At 37.9% G+C, this 22,794-nt stretch overlaps 2 protein-coding genes across 2 annotated transcripts; one reads left to right on the plus strand and one right to left on the minus strand.

Annotated features, from left to right (window-relative positions):
• The first annotated feature begins 138 nt into the window (after window positions 1–138).
• LOC137265441 (sperm flagellar protein 1-like) lies at window positions 139–12,502 on the plus strand. Its single transcript, XM_067800840.1, has 6 exons — window positions 139–446; window positions 4,358–4,469; window positions 7,125–7,351; window positions 7,934–8,012; window positions 8,805–8,901; window positions 9,285–12,502. The coding sequence occupies exons 1-6, from the start codon at window positions 320–322 to the stop codon at window positions 9,393–9,395; spliced, it is 753 nt and encodes a 250-aa protein (XP_067656941.1). The 5' UTR covers window positions 139–319; the 3' UTR covers window positions 9,396–12,502.
• Window positions 12,503–19,355: 6,853 nt separating this feature from the next.
• On the minus strand, window positions 19,356–22,630 carry LOC137264830 (protein D2-like). The gene is made up of 4 exons (XM_067800163.1): window positions 22,531–22,630; window positions 21,614–21,734; window positions 20,170–20,307; window positions 19,356–19,938 (listed from the first exon to the last, which is right to left on the minus strand). Exons 1-4 carry the CDS (start codon window positions 22,600–22,602, stop codon window positions 19,721–19,723), a joined length of 549 nt encoding a protein of 182 aa, XP_067656264.1. The 5' UTR covers window positions 22,603–22,630; the 3' UTR covers window positions 19,356–19,720.
• Window positions 22,631–22,794: the final 164 nt, after the last annotated feature.

Consider the following 22,794-nt stretch of genomic DNA (forward strand, 5'->3'; position numbering starts at 1 on the left):
GTCAAACTATCTGAATAACACTGAGATTATCTCCAGAAAAGAAATACAAAACAGGCTGTCAGCAGCTTGTTCGGGTAGTGTTAGTGTGTAATATTGTTCAGAAAGCGGTGATTTGCTATTGGTAAATATAACTTCCGGTTGGCGTTGCCTTGTGGGATACGGTATCGACTGACAACAATGTAAACTATTTGACACCGAGTTATCGTAGTGAAACAGTATTCTGGTTATATGTATTATATAGGATTTTGCAGTCAGTCATCATTTTATCTTAATCTTGCTAACTCTGGATTCAGTCAAAGGACGACGTGGAAAGGCTATAATGCCTCAAAGTGTGAGCGAAATGGAGGAATTGGACGAGGCGCAGCTTGAAGAATTATACACATGGATCGATGAAATACAGTTGTCACGACCAAAACGAAACATGAATAGAGATTTCTCTGATGGAGGTATGGCACATTTTTCATACGTTCATACTTGAGACATCTCAACTACTGTTACTCAGTTCACATGTGAAACGGCTTGCAGTGAATTCGTAGACCAGACTGGTTCGTAGACGTGGAAATCCGGTGGATTCGTAGACGTTAGTAAACGATGTTGGTAAATGTTAGTTTGGTATTATTACTAATTATGACATTAGTGTTGGCGGAAAGTGTTTGAGTTTGGTGAAATAAAACAATATATTAGGTAAGTATGATAGGTGTTTAAAAAAAACAACATGGTGAGCTGCATGAAAAGAATACAGTAATCTCTGAATTTTCTGAAATAGAAACCAAAATACATAATAGGTAAGTATGATGAACATTCAACTACGGAAACAAGCCCAGAAGTAGCAGTGGAGAAGAAGGATATAGAGTGGATTAGTCACTGACAAAAACAACTCACTAGTTCCTATTTAACATTCACAACCACAGAATTGATTCAACTATACAGACACAAGCCCAGAAGTAGCAGTGGAGAAGGTGGGTGGGTCACTGCCAAAGTAATTAACAAACACAATCAAAACAATTAACGCACTAGTTCCTAATTAACATTCACAACAGCCAAGTGCTTCACTTTTATTATGCCACTGAACACAAAGTGACATTTTTTACAGGTGAATATTCGTTCCTTCTTCAATCACACTTTATATGTCTTCACCTGTTCCAAGTTTCATATCGCTGAAAGAGAGCATAGCATTATATCACTGTAAACAAAACAAAAAAATCTTCACAATACATAAATCAAGTGGTTTATCAAAATTAATATGCTTGCAGAATAATATTATTCAATTATTTATACAAGTCTATGAAATCATCGTCTACGAAACAGTCTGGGTTACGAAATCACCGTGTCTGCGAACTGGTTCAGTCTACGAAACACTCTCTGTGTGCAATGACAGGTGAAGCTGACAGTGAAGTAAATGGATTGATATTGGTAACTGAAATACTGTTGAAAAAGTCATTAAACAGAAAAACCCAAAATCACTATTTGTGTCATCAGACTAGTTTCATTTGAACTTGTCCTGTGAAGTGATCAAGGTGACAGATGATACTGTATGGAATGCATCATCATAATCACGATGAGTATACTCAGATTCTGTAATTATTGTAATCAAAAGTGTATAATTTTGTGTATTTGATACTTACAGGGTGATTACCATCCTGGAATCATCCAAAATATATAATTAATTTGAAATAATGAAATATTGCATCTCTATTCATGTTTATCTTTCTATGACACGTGAAGATCCAAGGTAGAATAGCAACCCATGCTTGCCACAAACGACAACTATGCTTGTTGTAAGAGGCGACTAATGGGATTGGGTGGTCAGACTTGTTGATGATCCATGTCACTGGTTCCTAATTGCGCAGATTGATGCTCATGCTGTTGATCACAGGATTGCCTGGTCCAGACTTGATTATTTACTGACTTCTGCCATATAGCTGGAATATTGCTAAGCGTGGTGTAAAACTAAACTCACTCACTCATTCATCTTTTTATATGGAATGGATCTTTGTAATTTTGACACTCATCAAAGGGGTAGGGACATATCTGACACATGCTGGGGCGGTGGGGTAGCCTAGTGGTTAAAGCGTTCACTCGTCACGCCGAAGACCCGGGTTCGATTCCCCACATGGGTACAACGTGTGAGGCCCATTTTCTGGTGTCCCCCGACGTGATATCGCTGGAATATTGCTAAAAGCGGCGTATAACCAAACTCACTCACTCACTCTGACACATGCTAGATAGTGTAGTATTTTACCTTTGTCAAAGGGATGGCAATGAGAATGATCATAGACCGGTATAGTATATGCTAAATAAAATTTGAGAGTAAGAACAATTTGAACAGAGTGAATTTCGAAGCAACTTAGACTTCAATCACAGTTACTTAGACTACCAGTTAACACAATAACAGAGTCCAGTCTCCCAATTTAAGCAATGTTCCCAGCTGCTGTGACTGTTTGGTTCTGTTTTATCCAACAGCCAGTCAGTTAAGGTCTTAATCTACACAAGAATGTTGATGAACCTTTCATAATTGCTTTACTTTCATCCTTCATGTCCAACACTGCTCAATTCTGAAAGAATGGACACCAACAGCATTTGTCAAATAGTTCTCAAAAATTGATTTTTGCCAGGCAGCAAATGATACTTGACTACACTGAGGTAGTCCAACTCACAGCTGTCTGAACTCATCCCATTCTCAAGTGTAATTTACCTTTCATATTTTACATTTAGTATGGTTAATAAGTATACGTCATCAGGCTAAACTATTTTATACCCATCAAGGATGAAAACTGAATGTGGAATGATTCATAGACCATTTAAATATGTAATGCTTTAAGCTTGCTTTTGGATGTGTATTTCCTGCAAAATAGATTTGTACATTATTATTCTTGTCATTATTATTGTAATACATTAATAAATGTGAACAATGCTGTGATTACAACATAGACAATTTTATATCCTGATTACATTGTGTTTATGTTGATTCAAGAGTCTGTAGTAATGTACCGGTGTTTATTACGTCTTAGTGTTGGTGGCAGAGGTCATTAAGAACTTCTTCCCCTGGGCTGTGCAGATCCACAATTATGTCCCCGCAAACAACATGAAGCAGAAACTGGAGAACTGGAAACTGCTCAATAGGTATTGCAGACCACTAGTTCCTGATGCTCTTGTGGTGCCAGTTGTTGGCAGGATGCAGTGGCAGCTGTATGCTTCTACTGAAGTTGTAGTCAGGTGTCGTAGTCCTGTACTATTCCTGTAGTTGCTTTCACACCCACCAGTATGTGACTGAATCAGGCATGCATGGTGGCAGAAGCTCAAAGTGACCTTACCCATTTTTTATGTTGTTTACACAAGCTGTCTGAAATTCAAAAGCACTGAGTCTTGAAGCAATTTGCTTGGACTGAAGAAATCTTGCTAAATTACATCTCTGATACAGAGTTGGAACAGTCTTGAGTCATGTTTTTGCAAAGTTCACTTTGTGCATCTGTACCTATGTCTGTCACAGCTAGCAATACAAGAGTTAGTGTGAGTATGATGTCACGGACAGCATGTTGTTGTTGTCTATGATATTGTGATGCAGGGAGTCAGGTGAGACTCAGTGAATATAGTTTAAGCCAAGTCTGTGTGTTTCTTGCCTGTCAGTATCTGTGATGAGGGAGAGAGCCATGACATGACCTATTGGTGCAGACTTCTGATTAAATCACTGAGTGCTTATTTGACTGGTCTCCAGGTGGAGCCATAATATATACATGTAGAACCTTGCAGTGTTTCATTTATGGAACTTACTGAACACTGCTGTTCTCCTTTGACATGGGATCTGCTAGAGTGTAATGTTTAACCTTACCTTATACATTATTAATAGTAAGTGTGACATCTGGATGTCTTTCATCACTGTTGTCAGTGTAACCTGTTTCCCTAGTGGAAGCATTCTTCGTCTCTGTAGACAATGTTTTGAGGACTAGTTGTTACAGAACTTTCTTTATCAAAGTGAGGACTTCACAGTTCATGGGAACATATTTTTTTAGCTTTGTTGATATATTTTTGCACATGCTCTTTTATTGTTTATCAAGAATGAGCTGAATTATTTTTGCATTTAGCACTTTTTCCAATAAAGAACACCCCCCAAAACAGAACTATCTTCTTAATACTTTATGTTATAATTTCAGATAAAATTCCCTCTAATAAGTTAGTGGAAAGGGAGAAAGGATATACTGATCGTATGTACCAACAGATATAAAAAAGATATTCTACTTTTGGATAATGTGTCTGCCCAAAGTGCATGTTCATGTCTCTGCCTCTCAGCTAGACACGTGTGTTTTCTCTCAGCGCAACATCGTCATCTATGCATCCTGTCCTTGACTCTTGTTTTCAGTGCTAGTAGCAGAAGTTGTGAAACATTATCTGCCACATTTTGTTGATCTCCATAACTACCCACCTGCCAACTCGACACAGCAGAAATTGTGCAACTGGTTCATGTTAAACAGGTAATGTTAAGTAAAGCAGTGGAACTTCACTAGATTTGTGTTATAATAATGTAGCAATCATCATGATGAAGCTAGACAATGAGAGGTAACTTTTAATTACTCAGCGTATACTTGTAGGCCAGTAACTGTATCAGATAAGGTACAGAAGGTCACATGCCAACAGGTGTAGACAGCACCAAAGAGCACTTCATTTTAGAGAAGGTAAAATTTGATGGTTACCATGGTAACTAGAGTTGTAACAAATTAATTAAGAGGTGTGTTTTAATTTCCTTGTTTCTGTATTTCAGTAGAGATCTGTCCAGTGATATTCTGCTAACATCTGTTTCAGTATCTGATTCTTAAATCCTTCCCTTGGTATAATACACCTTGGTGATAAAGTAGATCTAATTCGTACCTACACTAGGCTAGAACTGATGATATGAAATGAGATTTGTCTGCATTTATCAGCTGTTGTACTTAAGATCATACAGAGTGATATCATGTTTTATGCACAGTAGAAGTCTTTCACAATGATATACAGCCAAACTAAATTTTATAAGTAGAAGTCTTTCACAATGATATACAGCCAAACTAAATTTATAAACTTGATGATTACATGTGTCATCTCTCCTGATCAGACACAAAGTTATAACATAAAATCAATATGTTCTTTTATTTGTAATCTTTTCAGTGTCTGTGCTACAATAATGATACAAACAGAATGTTATTAAACATTATAATGATTGTAAATGTTGACACTTCTTATCAAAGTTGTAATAGAAAACACTGCCATATTCATTTAACTTGTTTAACATATCTACAATTTTCAGCTGCTTTCTTGGGGGCAGCTTAAATCAATACTGAATTGTTGTTTTATTGTATGTTTTGAAAACGCTCATGGGGAGGTGAAAATGTGTTGGGTAGAAGTGTTTGAGACATACCTGGCAACACTGTATTGAGTACAACAACAGTGGGGGGTGAGGGTAGGGGTGGGGGATATACCCTCAATACAGCACATTGTCGTCAGGTGTAGACTTCCAGGTATTGGAGCTGTACATAAGGTAGAGTGGCACTTAGCAATCTCCCAGACATTACCTACCTCTTGTTGTCCTTGCTTGAAGAGCCATTGTCACTGTGTCATTTAAGTCAGGGGGGCTTAGTAACACTTTGAGTTAAAAGCCAGGAAGTTGGTCAAAATAAATTTTTATGGAAAAGCGGTATCAATATTCATTGTGCATTTTTGACGTGATGCCCTACCTTTTGCTTAAATAGCTGCAAAACTGCTAATGTGGCATAATTTGTTTAACACAATATTCACTCAGTCATACCCTTCTGTAAGGGAACGTGCTGACTCCTGTAGTTGTGAGAAGTATGTGTGACAGTGTTGTGTTGGCCTGATGTCGTACTGGGTTAAGCAATATTCATTTAGTCATACATTAATGTAAGGGAACGTGCTGGCCCCTGTAGATGTGAGATGTATGTGTGACAGTGTTGTGTTGGCCTGATGTCATACTGGGTTAAGCAATATTCATTTAGTCATACATTAATGTAAGGGAACGTGCTGGCCCCTGTAGATGTGAGATGTATGTGTGACAGTGTTGTATTGGCCTGATGTCATACTCATTTAGTCATTCCCTAATGTAAGGGAACTTGCATGTCAGTGTTGTGTTGGCCTGGTTTCTGTGGATGGAGTGTAAGGGTGCATGAACTTCACACACTCCTGTAATTTGTACACGTGTCTCTGCATGTTGTACTGCACCATGTATACAAACACGTGTGTAGTGTCACCCCTCAGATGGACACATTGACTTGATCACACATGAAAGTGTGTGATAGTGACAGCTGTTTTGGTAACAGTAATCTTCTGTTCCTTGGTGACACTTAAGTGTGGGTCTTTCTTGTATGGTCATAAAGAATACCTAGTTTAGATTAGAGAGTATTCCATGTTGTATATGTGGGTGAAGGGTGCGTTGTTACAGCTGCAGCCATGATTGTTCATCAGTTTGAAAGGGGTGGTAAGGGTGCAGGGAATGTTCAGTAGAAGTGGGTAGTTTGAGTGGCTGCTCATAAGCCCACATGGATAAATATTTGATGACCTTCACCTTCTGTACGGTTGTAATGCCTCCCAGCAACACTGAACAGATACTGGTAGTGTAGCAGTATATCAGTGTTTATGGTACTTTTATCAGATGAGAGTAGGTTGCTTTATTGAAGTGATTGTGTTGCCTCTGACCTGTGTATTCCTATTTCCATGTGTATCAAGTTTCATAGGATGGTTCTAAACGGTATCCACTGATCTATGCAATAGTAAGGTCATATTTTGGGAAGGCCTAAACCAGTGTGTGTGTCCACCAAAGTTATGCTGAATGAGTATAATTTGTTATGATTGTATGACATGATGGTCAAGACAACATTGTGATTGGACCGGAATACACTGAAATGAAAGTTATGTTAATTGTTAGCATAATAAAGTATAATTCTAATCTTTCTTCAGTTTGACTAAACTGATGTTGACAAGGGGTTATTTAGTTATTTAAACTTGTCAAATGAGGCATACTGGGCTATAGTTTCAATTGGATATGTTCTTACTTACCATGTTATTTGTGATGCTGAGTGATGTTAGAGAATCTGTTCTAACCTGCTGGTGACTTCAGTATGTTTGTTCAACATCACCAGGAAGGTGTTTGACAAGATGAATTTCCAACTGTCTGAGGACGTGATCCGCAGTGTGGCAGGTTGCAAGCCAGGGGTTATAGAAAAGGTCATGCTGATGGTGAGGACAAAGATCGACCTTGCCAGACATCAGATGCAGAAGAACAAGCAGATAGCAGGCATGATGGTTGCCGGACCGGGACGCAGCTCTCGACTCAGCAGTGACAAGCCTGAGGTGGACCAGAACATGGGTCAGTGGGTCACCTTGCTTACATATCACTGCTTACCTGACACTACTTGCATGACATTGCTTACCTGACACTACTTGCATGACATTGCTTACCTTACACTACTTGCATGACATTGCTTACCTGACACTGCTTACATGACACTGCTCACATGACATTGCTTACATGATATTGCTAACTTGACACTCCTTCCATGACACTGCTTACATGACACTGCCTACATGACATTGCTTACATGACACTCCTTACATGACACTGCTTACATGACATTGCCTACATGACACTGCTTGTATGACATTACTTGCATGGCACTGCTTACATGACATTGCTTACACAACACTGCTTCCTTTACCGTGCTCTCATGACATTGCTTACATGACACTGCTTACATGAACATGCTTATGTAATACTGCTTTACATAACATTGCTTACCTGACCTTGCTTACCTGACACTGTTTCCTTGACATTGTGTGCATGACACTGCTTACATCATGACTACAGTAAAACATACACATGCATGTGACACTTATGATGTTTCACACCATAATAGTGAGTCAAGCCATGTGTCTGACATCTCCTTTTCAGCCATGTTGCCACAAGCTGTCCGCCTCCCGAAGGCAAAGACAGGTCCAGGCGTGGCAGCCAATGCTGGGCCATACAAGGGGTGAGTCGTAGCTTCCATCTGTCTTCTATCATGTTAACGTCCACTATCAGTAGAAGCCAAGCATCGGTTACAACGTAAAATATAAATAATGTTAAGTGATAATAGATTTCTTCTGTGCCTGGTGCCCATTGACAGGAGCTTACCGAATGATTAACATTCCCCTGGACCAATCAGTGTCTAGCCTTTGAAGTCCTCTATACAAGAGAGCAAAGAATTCAGTGAGTGAGTGAGTGAGCATGGTTTTACATCACTTTTTGCAATATTCCAGCAAAATAACAGTGGGGGATGTCTGGAATGGACTTTACACATGGTACCCATGTGAGGAATAGACGCTGGGTCTTCGGCAACACGCGCAAACACTTTAACTAATAAGCTATGCCACCACCCCTACAAAGCACACCTAATTTTGTATGTCAAAAACAAATATATTCAGAAGGAGTTGTGAAAGCAAGAGACTACCATACCATAAATAAACACTAGATACTGTCGTACCTATGTGCCATAGCATCACATTCAAACTGCCAGGTGTGTGTATTTCTTCTTTTGAGATTAACCTTTCTGAATCCAAAAGTGAAGACCATTATACAAGAATGTGTGTATGGTGATGGGCTGAGAAACCCATGCTTCCTTCACTTATACAGACTGTTGAAGGTTGTCCAGGTTTCAGATAGTACTCTCTGTGTAGACTAAAAAGTTGTATTTTAATAAGATTGCATTTTAGAGAAACTTTCTTGTGACTCCATTTTCTGTTCAATTTGTTGTATTTAAATTGAGTAATTATGTCTGTCACAGGTCAAAGGGCAAAGGTTTTGTGGACAATGATGTCGTCCCACGAATCTTACTGGAAGAAAAAGAACAGGAATGTTTGGCCAAGGATGAAACAATACAGGTCGGTATCGTGACAAATCATGGATTTTAGTTTCAGTATTCCAGCCTTGGAATATTTTTGGAAAATTGAAAAGTCATTAAAAGAATATTATCTTTATAAAAGACAAATGAATACTTGAATTTTTTAATTGTTATTGATGTAATATGGGAAAATGGTATTTTCCAGACTAATAGTGTTTGAACTGACAGATCATACAATGTTTCACGTTTGTTTCTTTCGAAACAAACTTAGTGCTATAGTATTTTATGAAATACTTTGGCTTGATGGTAATGAATGATGAATGATGGTGATCTAGAACTGTGCTTCAGTCAGAACCACCTGGCATCACATCACATAATGCACATCACATAGGTGAGCATTGACACACTGGGGTCGTATTGCAGATACTGCAGGCCAAGGTACGCCGCCTTGAACATCTGATTCACCTGAAAGACATTCGCATTGACGACCTGCAGAACAAAATTGAGGCCACACGACCTACGGGGAGGAGATGAGGTCGGCCCCAGTTAAGGACAGTGCCACGTACAGTTCTACAATATTGCCGCATGGGAGTGGGTGGGGCAGGGCTCGGGGGTCATACGTTGAAATCTGATTTTAAAGATTTTTGGTTAATTATGCATTTTAGTTGTCAAGAGCACATTGGTCACTTAGATGAGTAAAGGGGTGCACCCTCTGTAGATATGTATAATCCTTCTTACATTTCTTGCGGTTCTAGGATGAGTTGTCTCCCCTGTATTCTTGAAGGGAACTCGGAGAGATTTCTTCACTGTCCTTTACTCACTAAAGACTAGTGACAGATGTTATATTTTTATATGATGGCACCACTGTTGGGACTGAGTTCTCTTTCCTGTTATACTGACCATTTAAACATGTATGATCATATATTGTTATGGAAGAAATGCTCATCTGAGTCATATTGGGATTATTAGTTTCATCATCAGATACGCATTTATCTAGAATATCTGTAATATTCATTGTGAAGGAATATTTTGGGTAGGTTTGTTCTTTCGTAAACCTATCAAAGAATTGTGAGAGACAACTATTATTTAGATATGAAATATGAAAGTGATTATATTTTTTATCATAAGACATTCCAGATCATATTGAGGATATATGTATGTAGCCATTGTTGATATTTTTTGGAAAATGTGTCAATAGTCAAAACGTCTTTTCTATACATGACCTATATTCCTGTAAACAATGAAATGTGACAGAAAGGAAAATAATGTCAATAGTCAATATGATTTCAAAATGATGGGTTTTGTATTTTAGATAGGTTTCTAAACGTTGAAAAATGTATTTTGTAGCGATTTGAGTACTTGCCCCTGTGTTGAACAGACCTATGCTTAGCATGATGAGACAGCATTTCAAGTGTTTTTTTGGTACCAGTCTGATTTGCTGGTGACTCAGTCGTAACTACCAGCAAGCCAGATGGCATCTCGTACCCCTCTTGTTGCCATGTTTTCAACTGGGTCCTGTCTGAGATCAAACGGACATGGAGATGAAAACAGTCTAGTACCGTTATCAAGGAAAGATAACTCTGAATTTCCAAACATGGCTCAAAGAATATCCTACATCCCTTTGCAAATATGTTTCAGTGTTGAAAGTTGTTCATCCTTTAGCTCAAGGTTGATGTTTAAATAGTGCTTGGTATAGTTTTGCGAAGTTTCAAAGTTCAACAGTTTTGCCATTTTCTTGTTTTGAAATTCATTTTACTATGCATGATTTGATTGGTTTGTTACGATTTTTGGCTATAATGGTGTACGAGAGGGGCACGAGTGTTCTTGCAGGTCACGGAAAGAGACGAGTAGTTACAAATGGCTTGGAACGATTTAGGAGAATGCAACAAACACGTTTTGTTGTTTGACTACTTCACAAGAGCATCCACAATCACCAAGTATAATTGTATTAACCACTGATTTACCTGCACTATCTCCTGTGACTGTTTTTACTCGTTTAATCTATGCTGTTTTATGGAACATTTACATAAAATGTCAGTTCAGATTAAATACAAAAATCATGACACTTTCTGGGGACTTAATGGGTAAATGAAGATGTCAAATAAGATTGTATAATGTTTTTTTTAAATTTTCAACCGAAATTAAAAGTATTTTTACAACTGAACTAATAATAAATCCATAATGATTTCATGTATTGACACGGTGACTGCCACGTAAGTACAGTGGTGTCCGTGTTTGTATGTAGTATATAGACAGAGATGCCAACCCCACATTGGTGCAAGTAGGAATTGGAGCTCCATACGATAAAAAATCCTGGAATTTTCCAAACAAATTAGGGATCTCAAAAAATTGTTGCACTCAAGGACTAAAACTTTTAATGCCATCATACATAGCAATCCTTATACAACTGAAACCAGTTTGCAGTACACGGCATCAGTATTTGTGAAAGTTAAGTGAATAAACTAAACAGTATGTGGAATTTATCAGGCAACTTACTCAACTTCCAGATTACTTTCTTGTGTAAATAACCTGAGAACTTCTGTAAATAAAGTGTATTTATTTAACTGTCATTATTTTCAGTTAAAGATGATCCTACCTTCAGTAAGACTATCTATATATTCGTTATATTTCCAGTAAAAAATATATATATGCTCGAAAAAATATGTTTTGAAAAAAATTGGTGAGAATGTGGTTTTGTTGGAATGGCAGAATTGACATGCATTTTTCAGGATGATTCCGATAAATTTGGGAGGGTTGGCATCTGTGTGTTGATGTGTAGTACCAACATCACAACTGTCCATGTAATCTAGGATCAAATTATTGCAATACGAACATATATTGTTGGTTGTTATGTTCATCCTGGCCAATATATTAGTTTGTTTTTACATTTCTATTCATTCCATTGTGTCTGTGTTATTTCAAACTATATGAGATGTATTTTAATTTATTTATATATTTACAGTGACATTCTGAAATGGTTTTGTGTCTGAAAGCTTAGTCTCATATCTTTGTGTATTAAGTTGTCTTAAAATGAAAGACTTGGTTATGTCTCAGGCAGAAATTGAAAAATCAAGTTTACTTTGGCGGGACTCCAGGCAATAATAAATTTTGTTTCGAATAAAAATTCAGGAGAGGTCATTTTATTGGACAATTTTGTCATGATTTTATCAAGAGAATAAACAAATGCTGAAGAAATATTTTAAAAATTAATTGATTCTAGTATTTGTTAAAACATTTATTTCAATGTTTTGTTTTTTTTAGATGATCCTGACACGAGGACTTTGATATGTTTTATATATTATTCATCCTGTCTAGACACGCAGGCCCAAAAAACAACCACCAAAACATTAGCAAAAATAGACTAGTGTGGTCAGTCCTCAGAGCATGAAAATGTTTCTTTTTCCATTAGGTTATGGACCCATTGGCCGAAACTCTAGTCACTCTGTACAAAGTCTTGGATGATAGGAGAGAATTGCTTACAGGCAGAACATCCTCATGACCAAGAACTGGACTAACCCCTAGAGTAGAAGAGTAGATCCTCCACCTGTTTACAATTGCAGCATTTAGATGTACTCGGTAGTATATTTTCATAACCCATTATTATCAATGTATTCACAATTAAAATGAGACTGTCTTTCTTATTTTGTTGGTTCTTTGTCATTTTCACAGTGGTTAACATGTGTAACATGCCAGTACAGGGAAGCAGGAAACAGTGGAGGAGTACACAACCCTCCTCTCCCCTGAAAATGTCATCCCCGAGGAGCATTTCCCCTTAATCTTTGGACGTCATGATTTACATGCACTTATGTAAGGCATCCTGATAGCTATGTACTTCATTGTCACCATGCTCCGGACCAGGCTGAAGGGTCACGTGCCAGTATGTAAAGCAGGGGGCTCAGATCATATCAGACATCACCTGAAGCAAGAGAGGATGAGGCTGCACCCTGATAGCTACGTACTTGATTGTCACCACGCTCCGGACCAGGCTGAAGGGTCACCTGCCTGTACAAGTGATGATGCAGTTGTTACACAGGTTCAGTTCCTTGTCTATCGATATTATTCCTTGTTATATGCCCGTGCTCAACACCTCGACTGTCTGTCCGTCCATAAGTCCATAATCAGAGTATTATTTTAATGGGTCAGTCACTACTTGTGATCAGACAGATAGGCTATTCTGTCATCATGCAAGCTGAACTTATAATAACTGTCATCTTCTGATAATGCATGCTTATCAAACCTATCCCTTTGTTCCGATACTCAGCTTTTGTTGCACTGTTACCAGATACCTGCATTTCAGTGAAGGGGAAAGAGTAATGCTTTTCAATGGTTTTCTGTACACCAAATCACCATACATCAATGTAGGAAGTTTCTGCCAGATGTATTCCAAGTTTAAAAAAACAGCACTAGAGCTTTTTCTGTAAAGTTCGATCGGTCATCATCAAAACATAAAAATACAAATCCACAATCACAAAAAGGCAGCAAATCACCACTAGACAGATCTAAATGGCATGTTTCATTCAATAATAATAACTTTCAACTCCAGAAATGTTCATTTTTAGTGTTTCACTCTGGAAGTGGCAGGCAGGCAGATGTGTGATTATTATAATCCCCCACTTTTGTAAACCCAGGGGATACTAATTACTTCAAATTGTGTAATGCAGCTATTTCTCAGACTAAGAAGATCAGACAGTAAGGACATGATAATTGTGTCTGAAGATGAGGTAGTAAGGACATGTCTACTGTGTTTGAAGATTAAATAGTAAGAACACAATGTAAGCTGTTATAGTATCTACCAGTAAGGACATGATGTCTACTGTATTCGAAGACCAGACAGCAAGGACATGATGTCTACTGTATTTGAAGATCAGACAGCAAGGACATGATGTCTACTGTATTTGAAGACCAGACAGCAAGGACATGATGTCTACTGTATTTGAAGATCAGACAGCAAGGACATGATGTCTACTGTATTCGAAGATCAGACAGCAAGGACATGATGTCTACTGTATTTGAAGACCAGACAGCAAGGACATGATGTCTACTGTATATGAAGACCAGACAGCAAGGACATGATGTCCACTGTATTTGAAGACCAGACAGCAAGGACATGATGTCTACTGTATTTGAAGATCAGACAGCAAGGACATGATGTCCACTGTATTTGAAGATCAGACAGCAAGGACATGATGTCTACTGTATTTGAAGATCAGACAGCAAGGACATGATGTCTACTGTATTCGAAGATCAGACAGCAAGGACATGATGTCTACTGTATTTGAAGACCAGACAGCAAGGACATGATGTCTACTGTATATGAAGACCAGACAGCAAGGACATGATGTCCACTGTATTTGAAGACCAGACAGCAAGGACATGATGTCTACTGTATTTGAAGATCAGACAGCAAGGACATGATGTCCACTGTATTTGAAGATCAGACAGCAAGGACATGATGTCTACTGTATTTGAAGATCAGACAGTAAGGACATGTCTACTGTATTCAAAGATCAGACAGCAAGGACATGATGTCTACTGTATTCAAAGACCAGACATCAAGGACATGATGTCTACTGTATTTGAAGACCAGACAGCAAGGACATGATGTCTAATGTATTTGAAGACCAGACAGCAAGGACATGATGTCTACTGTATTTGAAGATCAGACAGAAAGGACATGATGTCTACTGTATTTGAAGATCAGACAGTAAGGACATGTCTACTGTATTCGAAGATCAGACAGCAAGGACATGATGTCTACTGTATTTGAAGACCAGACAGCAAGGACATGATGTCTACTGTATATGAAGACCAGACAGCAAGGACATGATGTCCACTGTATTTGAAGACCAGACAGCAAGGACATGATGTCTACTGTATTTGAAGATCAGACAGCAAGGACATGATGTCTACTGTATTTGAAGACCAGACAGCAAGGACATGATGTCTACTGTATTTGAAGACCAGACAGCAAGGACATGATGTCTACTGTATTTGAAGATCAGACAGCAAGGACATGTCTACTGTATTCAAAGATCAGACAGCAAGGACATGATGTCTACTGTATTCAAAGACCAGACAGCAAGGACATGATGTCTACTGTATTTGAAGACCAGACAGCAAGGACATGATGTCTAATGTATTTGAAGACCAGACAGCAAGGACATGATGGCTACTGTATTTGAAGATCAGACAGCAAGGACATGATGTCTACTGTATTTGAAGATCAGACAGCAAGGACATGATGTCTACTGTATTCGAAGACCAGACAGCAAGGACATGATGTCTACTGTATTCGAAGATCAGACAGCAAGGACAAGATGTCTACTGTATTTGAAGACCAGACAGCAAGGACATGATGTCTACTGTATTTGAAGATCAGACAGCAAGGACATGATGTCTACTGTATTTGAAGATCAGACAGCAAGGACATGATGTCTACTGTATTTGAAGATCAGACAGCAAGGACATGATGAATACTGTTTGAAGATCAGAAAATAGTCATGATGCCTACTGTGTTTTGATGATCAGACAGCGAGATACAGAAATATTTTTTCATGTGGTGAAGACTTCACAATTTCATAAATTGTTCCAAAAATATATTCAAGATCCCACACAGTTTTTTCACCATGAAAAAATGCCAGGCTGCTATAACAACACAGAGACCTTGGGCCCTCCTTGAGAGTACAACCTGTGACAAACGCTACCAAAACATATTTTACTGTGTGACCTATTTAAAAGTGTAGGCCCTGCAGTGTGCAGTGTTCATGGCAGGTTTTGTAAGAGTGCATGTACAAATAAAATTATAAATACACTGTCCAAATCTTTAGGGCATGAAATTTTCATTACAATCTCGAATCATTTCAAAATTTGTTTTTTAATATGTAGCTGTTTCAAGGTAATGCAAATCAGAATCTATGTGCCCAAATCATGCTTGAAAAGTCATTTTTTGCATATTTATTCTCTTTAGGGGTGAAAAAAAGGTTTCTGTGGCAATGCAAACACTGACCTGCCACTTGTCTTACATCTAAGCCACCATATAGCTGGAATATTGCTGAGTATGGCCAGCAACAACCTACATCTAGGCTTGTCAATGCCATGCATGACTTTGGGTTTTCCACCAACATACCAGTATGCAGTCACTTTTGTGTGGAAAATGTGATACCTGCAAAAATCAAAATATTTCCAAACAATGAGCCAAGGGTCACTAAAGACTTCACATCCTTGCTAAATGACAACAAGAGTCATCAGAAGATGACATATCCCCTTGGCCCCCACATGTTTGAAAGGACAAATAATCTGAGAGTTACTCATTGTTTTTTTAGACTAAGTTTGAATTGTTTCCATGGAATTCATGAAAATTATAAATGCCATATATCTGTAACCAGCAAAGTCATAATTTCAAGATCTGTCTCATATCTGCCAAGATCTGTTGAAAGATATGAAATGGTTTTCGAGTTGTGCTTTGGCAACGAAGCCCACCCCTCCATTTTGAGACTAAGTCCGAAACGTTTCCATGGAAACCAAGAAAATAATACATCACAAAAACCTTTAAAAACCAAAAGGCACCACTTGGGGGTCTGCCACACATATCTAGAAAGTTTTTGAGTTCTGCTCTGGAAATGAAACACACCTTTCACTTTTCAGACTAGGTCCAAAACGTTTCCATGGAAAACGAGAAAATAATTAATCACAAGATCCTATACATAGCAAAAGGCACCACTTCAGCTTCTGACTGATATATCTTCCAAGTTTTCCAGAAAAATATTAAATGGTTTTTCATTTCTGCTCCGGAAACGAAAGACACCTCTCACTTTTGAGACTATGTCCAAAACGTTTCAATGGAAACCAAGAAAATAATAAATTACAAAAACCTGTAAATACCAAAAGGCACCACTATAGGTTCAGACTGATATATCTACCAAGTTTTGCAGAAAACCATTGAATGGTTTTTGAGTTCTGCTCTGGAAACGAAGCCCACCCCTCCATTTTGAAACGAAGTCCGAAACGTTTCCATGGAAACCAAGAAAATAATAAATCACAAAAACCTGTATTTAGCAACAGGCACAGCTTCAGACTGATATATCTACCAAGTTTTGCAGAAAAATATTGAACAGCTTTTGAGTTCTGCTCCGGAAACGAAACACACCTCTCACTTTTGAGACTATATCAAAAACGTTTCCACGAAAACCGAGAAAATAATAAATCACAAAAAAATGTACATCGGTAAAGGCACCACTTTAGGTTCTGACTGTTATATCTACTATGTTTTGCAGAAAAATATTGAACAGATTTTGAGTTCCGCTCTGGAAACGAAGCCCACCCCACCATAAGACTAACACCAAAATGTTCCATGGAAAAACAAAAAAAAATATAAATGCCCAAAAATCTGTAAATAGCAAAAGGCACAACCACAGGCTGAGATTACTATATCTCGTATCAAGTTTGGTCTAAAAAAAAAAATATTGAACGGTTTCTGAGTTATGCTCCTGAAACAAAATGATTACGGATGGACGGACGGGGGACGGACGAGGCGTCGACTATATCCCCCCGCATTACATGCCAGGGGGATAAAAAGTGTCAGCCCTCATGAAAAATGTTTTTACGCAACTTAAGCTAGCATAGAAAGAAATCGATTTGAAGACATATCAACGTAAAGCCAAGTACAATGGAAATGTGGAATGCCAGTTCCAGCAATGCAATCTGAGATAAGCGTGGGATCAAGACAATGATACGCAATACAAAGCAACGTAAGGATATTGTTACAAAAGACAACAAAACCTTTGCAGAAGAACTGAATTCATTTGTAGTTGATTTGACTGTCATGATTTCAGTCAAGAGAGAAAGAGCATATACCAAATCACAGAACATTCGGGTACTTCCATAACCATCACGTGACATCCTACAGAGCTTCGTGTTTACTGACATCAGAAAGGCTCCAGGACCAGACAAATTGGGTGGTATTGTACTCAAGGAGTGTAGACTACAGCTGGCTTCAGCATTCACATGCCTGTACCAACATTCACGTGACAATCACTCCATTCCAAGTATTTGGAAAACGTCAGAGATCATACCCATTCTAAAGAAGAGCCGACCACAAGAACTACAAGATTATCTGCCAGTCGCATTAACCTCCATTGCTATGAGGTGTCTTAAGCCCATCATTTTGAAGTTTCTGAGGTAAGGAAGCTGCAAACTATGGGAGTTAATTGAACCCTGATCAGATGGATTGGAGATTTCCTCCATGCAAGATTTCAGAGTGTGAAAGTTAATGACAGTGTATCGGCCATGGACGTTATCAATACAGGAGCACTGCAAGGTTGTGTTATGTCACGAGTACTGTTCACTCTATACACCAATGACTGCATCAGCGCGGAAAATAACTGTGTAAATGTGAAGTTTGATGATGATGCAGATACTGTTGGTCAGATGTATGATTACGAATGAGAGTGATGTTACAAAAATAATGTAAATTATTTCCCATCATGATGTACAGAATGTCATTCAATTTTAATGTGAAAAATACAAAAGTGTGAAGTTTCAGAACAAACTCCCCAAAAGTATCACCTTTGTTTATTAATGGTGAACTAATTGAGAATGTCACTGAATACAAGTACGTTGGAACATTTACTGACAGCAGGTTAACATGTATAGTAAATTCCAACAACACCTCCATCTAATGTTTCCCCATCTGTTATGATGTTTTATACCACAGAGTATGCTCTCTTCATCTTCTCAGTGCTGGTTCGAATCTCTTTCAGTCAAAAACAAATAAAAATTTAACAAAATTGCATACAGCTAGTAAAACAGATGGGGTCACTTTCGATAATCTCTCACTTCTTTTGGGCAGACAAGTACTTTCAACCTCCGAAAAAATCATTTATGACCCAACACATTTTTTAAATCAAGAGTATAAGCTTCTACCATCTCATTGCTGCTACACAGTATCAATCACCAAGACTAAAAGAGCTTGAACATCTAGTGTACCTCAAAGTATTGCAATTTTAAACAATTACTGATTGTCCTGTTATCATCATATTCATTTAATTTTTTCAAGCATATATTACTTCTCTTATGTTTTAGTAGTTTCATATTTTATGCTGTCATTCATTTGCGTTTTTTTTCTCAAGCTCTGTGACACAAAACAAATTGGTTTTAAGGTAATAAAGTATTGTCTATGTGTATATGTCTATATCTACTTAACACAAACACTGCTCAAAGCAGTGACAAACCATTAACACATTAACACATCTGCAGTTCTGAGTGAAATATATCATTTATTATATAGATACATTGACAAAAGGCTTTGGTTCTTGGTAATACTGTACAATAAATACAGTACTATATATCCTGTACTATTAATACTGAAAATAAGCACACAAGGTGCTCTGAATAAGATGGTCAACCATGATTTCCTAACAGGTGCATGGACACATGGTTGCAATCAGGACACATGGTTGCAATCACCTTCATTATAAAAAGAATAAATGAAAAGTCTCAGTATTCAGTGTTTATTTTTCTGTGACTATGTTTGATCAATACATTAAAAACACAACTGACCAAACAAATATATTATTAAAGAAAGAAAATGAAAAGAAAATACTTGGTTTTCAAAAACTGAGCACATCTCTGTCCATGACCTCTAGCAGCTAAACTGTGGTGACTTGTGGGGCGGGAACTATCATAAGTTAAACAGTGACATTCAGTATGAAATACAGGCTTTCTCATGCTAATTTTGCATTCAAGGCCTTTCCAAGCCTCTTCAAGGACTGTGCCAAACATGAACAATGAGCTCAAGCTTATGCAACTAATGGTACACATGGAAATATGAACTGGAAATCTTCACTGACTGACTTTGCTCTTCATCCACTGAGTTGTTTGTAAAGTTCTGGAACATAATCATCGTATTCAGCCAAGAAGAAGTTTCCTGCAACAAGTTCAGACAATTCAGCCTTCTTCAGAAAGTTGCGGATTGAATGCTTCGCCCGACCGTCTTGACTTCTGTTAGTCAACTTTTTGAGGCCGAAATCCTTTTTCCCATTTGGCTGTTTGTAAACTAGGAACACATATCTGTGAAGGCCTGAAACACAATAAATGACCGAAGACAAATGATTAAGTAAGTTCTTCATGAAACAATGTCTGAAAACAATAAAGCCATTGATTTCATTTTGACAGTTTATCAGGTACACTGAGGAGCATCTTCAGATACAGGTACACCATTGATTAAACAAACTTTTTTACTAAACAAACTTGTTTTTACTTTCAAACCATGCTGTAACTTGAGACATTATTCAGCCACTGAGTAACAAACCTGTGTCCGGGGGTGGACCAGCTCCGACGTACTCAGCTATTGTCTCTCCATCAGACAGTCTCCCACCAGGGATGTTCACTACCAACCAGTGATGCCATTCCCCAAACTTAGGGTCAGCCCGACTTGGAGCATCAGGATCTGTAAAACATTAGCCTTAGTTCCACCTTCTCTTCACATAATATTTCAGAATATCAATCTTACTGTAGTGTATTGACAAATTTCTTTGTGAACTGGAATACATAAAGATGTATTATTCCTTAGTAATCCAGTGAGTGAGTGAGTGAGTGAGTGATTGTGTGAGTGAGTGAATGAGTGAGTTTTACGCTGCACACAGCAGCAAGCATGGGTTGCTGAAGGCCCTTAGTATTCCACACGAAAATATGAACCAATAACAAAACATTATTAAAACAACATGATCAAACTGTTAAATGCTTTTTTACCTCAATGAGCACACTGAAATGTTTACTTAATAACATGCAAGGGGAACTGTAATTTTACCATTAAATCGTTCCATTTGTTCTTGATATACACCAAAGTAATAGAAATTGTGACAAAATTGTCAGGATTGGAAATATCATCAACCTAACAGATAATTCAACTTCTTGGTCAGCCTTATTCCCAGATTGTCACTGCAGACAGTGACAAGCAACAAGTCATGGCTAACATTCTTAAAGGTCACATGCAACCAAAACATCAAACATAATTAAAACACAGTTATCACTTATTCATGATAGATAAAATAACCCAGATAGATACCGAACCCAGTCAAAGCCTTCCAGTCCACTCAAATCTTACATGTTTTTTTCATTGGCTACTGGTTCATTTGCCCATACGCTTGGTTGGCTCTTTGTTTAAGCCTGATAGGTGTTAATTGCATGTGGACTGCATATTGTCTTTAGCAGATGGACAGACAGACATATAAGTGTCAATACACCAGACATTGAGTTTCCCCTGTGACAGAGTCTGCTGATCACAATCAACATGTTTTTTTTTCATGTAACGAGTAGATTATTTACTTGTTTATGTACACAACCAAGATTAGACTACTGCTCACAACCTCATACTCCCGACAGGCATACAATTTCAAGCTTTATGAACCTATTCACTGCCCATACATTATGAGCGCAATGCAGCAAAGCTGTTGAAACCAGTTTTTCCCCCACATGCTGGGGGAAAATTAGTGAATCGTTTGAACACTTATTTCATGTTTTTTTTCTCATCTTTATAGATTGAATTGGCATTTTTGATGATCTGTTTCGGCAAGTGCATAACAGAAAGGTATCAGAATCTGCAATGTTGTGTTTTACGTTGCATGTGACCTTTAACAATCACTGTCAGCATGGATAGAACAAAATCTCACGATGACCTAGAATGAATATGTCAAGTTGTCAACTCAAGCATTACAAGAATCAGGTGCTGTGGACTGATTCTGAAATGGAATCACCATTCATAATGAGTGTGTAGAACGCATCCGGCTCTGCATCAAATGTAATAACTGGCAAATCCTTAACATCAGTTGGTGTCAGAACCATCCCAGGCTCAACTATTTTGGTTCCATAAGAAATCTGAAATAAATTAGAATTGGTGTTGAACTTTGTGTCTGTAAGACAATAACAGAAAAATAACTGACATACTTACTAGATAAGTAAATCAAAATATAAGGATTTTTTCACCTTCTGACATTATTGTAAAGATAGCTCCTACCTCCTCATGTATCTGATAATTACAGTGTGAAAAGCCTATTTCTGGTGTTCACTCACCATGATTTTGCTGGAATATTGCTAAAAGGCAAAAAGTAAACACACTCACTAGCTGAAATATCTGACAACAGTGTCTAATCTTCTGATATTATGTTAATCTACTGATATGGACTAGTGCTCCTTAATGACTGAAAATGTTCTTGTTATTTTCTATTAAACCTCATACACTATCTCCACATTTAATTAATTAAGCATGTTTATCGTTCCTACAGACTTAAGATTTTAGACGTCAGCGCTCACTCGGCTGTACAACGAGGGGTGCTGCAGCACCCAGACATTGCAAACTCTTGAATGATAGTGTTGATTAAAAAAATATCTTAAATACTTTTGTGACATGCGTTACAGTTGTTTAAGGTATAATCAACACAACAGTGGATGTTCTTAATTGTCCGAAAACCATGGTCTGTGTTTAACCTACAGAGCGATAACGGGAGCCTCCCGAGTTAACATTGGACTGTGAGGACTTCAGTAACAGCCCTTCGGTTTTCGAGCATGCTCAAACTCGAGTTTTTTTCACTCATGATGAGTGTCATTTGTAAAATTGAAACAAGTAACGAATTTTATAACACGTGGAAGATATATGTAAAGTTCTGACACATACTCGTAGCTGTTTATGAGGAGCGGCGTCAATTACATCGGGCACAACACCGTCCTTCTTGAAGGCTTCCATCATTCTTAACCTTGACCTTACCGAAGCAGACGGATATGAAGACCTCCCTAAAATTGATTGGATTAAATCCTGAAAGTAATAAAAAATATTGTATTATTCGAAAATTATGATGTGGCATATTTTGCGGTTCAAATTCGGTAATGACTGGTAGCATCATACAATACTTTAGGAAATAATCCCTGATGATTAACTCCG

Source organism: Haliotis asinina, chromosome 15 (assembly GCF_037392515.1).
Source record: "Haliotis asinina isolate JCU_RB_2024 chromosome 15, JCU_Hal_asi_v2, whole genome shotgun sequence".
Taxonomy (NCBI): domain Eukaryota; kingdom Metazoa; phylum Mollusca; class Gastropoda; order Lepetellida; family Haliotidae; genus Haliotis; species Haliotis asinina.

Excerpts from the sequence above, each read along its gene's own strand:
- LOC137265441 (XM_067800840.1), top strand. The coding sequence starts at position 320 with ATGCCTCAAAGTGTGAGCGAAATGGAGGAATTGGACGAGGCGCAGCTT. Across the intron at positions 4,470-7,124 it reads AACTGGTTCATGTTAAACAG|GAAGGTGTTTGACAAGATGA; the intron begins GTAATGTTAAGT and ends CAACATCACCAG. Across the intron at positions 8,013-8,804 it reads AATGCTGGGCCATACAAGGG|GTCAAAGGGCAAAGGTTTTG; the intron begins GTGAGTCGTAGC and ends TGTCTGTCACAG.
- LOC137264830 (XM_067800163.1), bottom strand. The coding sequence starts at position 22,602 with ATGATGGAAGCCTTCAAGAAGGACGGTGTTGTGCCCGATGTAATTGAC. Across the intron at positions 21,735-22,530 it reads CTCCTCATAAACAGCTACGA|ATTTCTTATGGAACCAAAAT; the intron begins GTATGTGTCAGA and ends AATTTATTTCAG. Across the intron at positions 20,308-21,613 it reads CTACACACTCATTATGAATG|ATCCTGATGCTCCAAGTCGG; the intron begins GTGATTCCATTT and ends AATGTTTTACAG.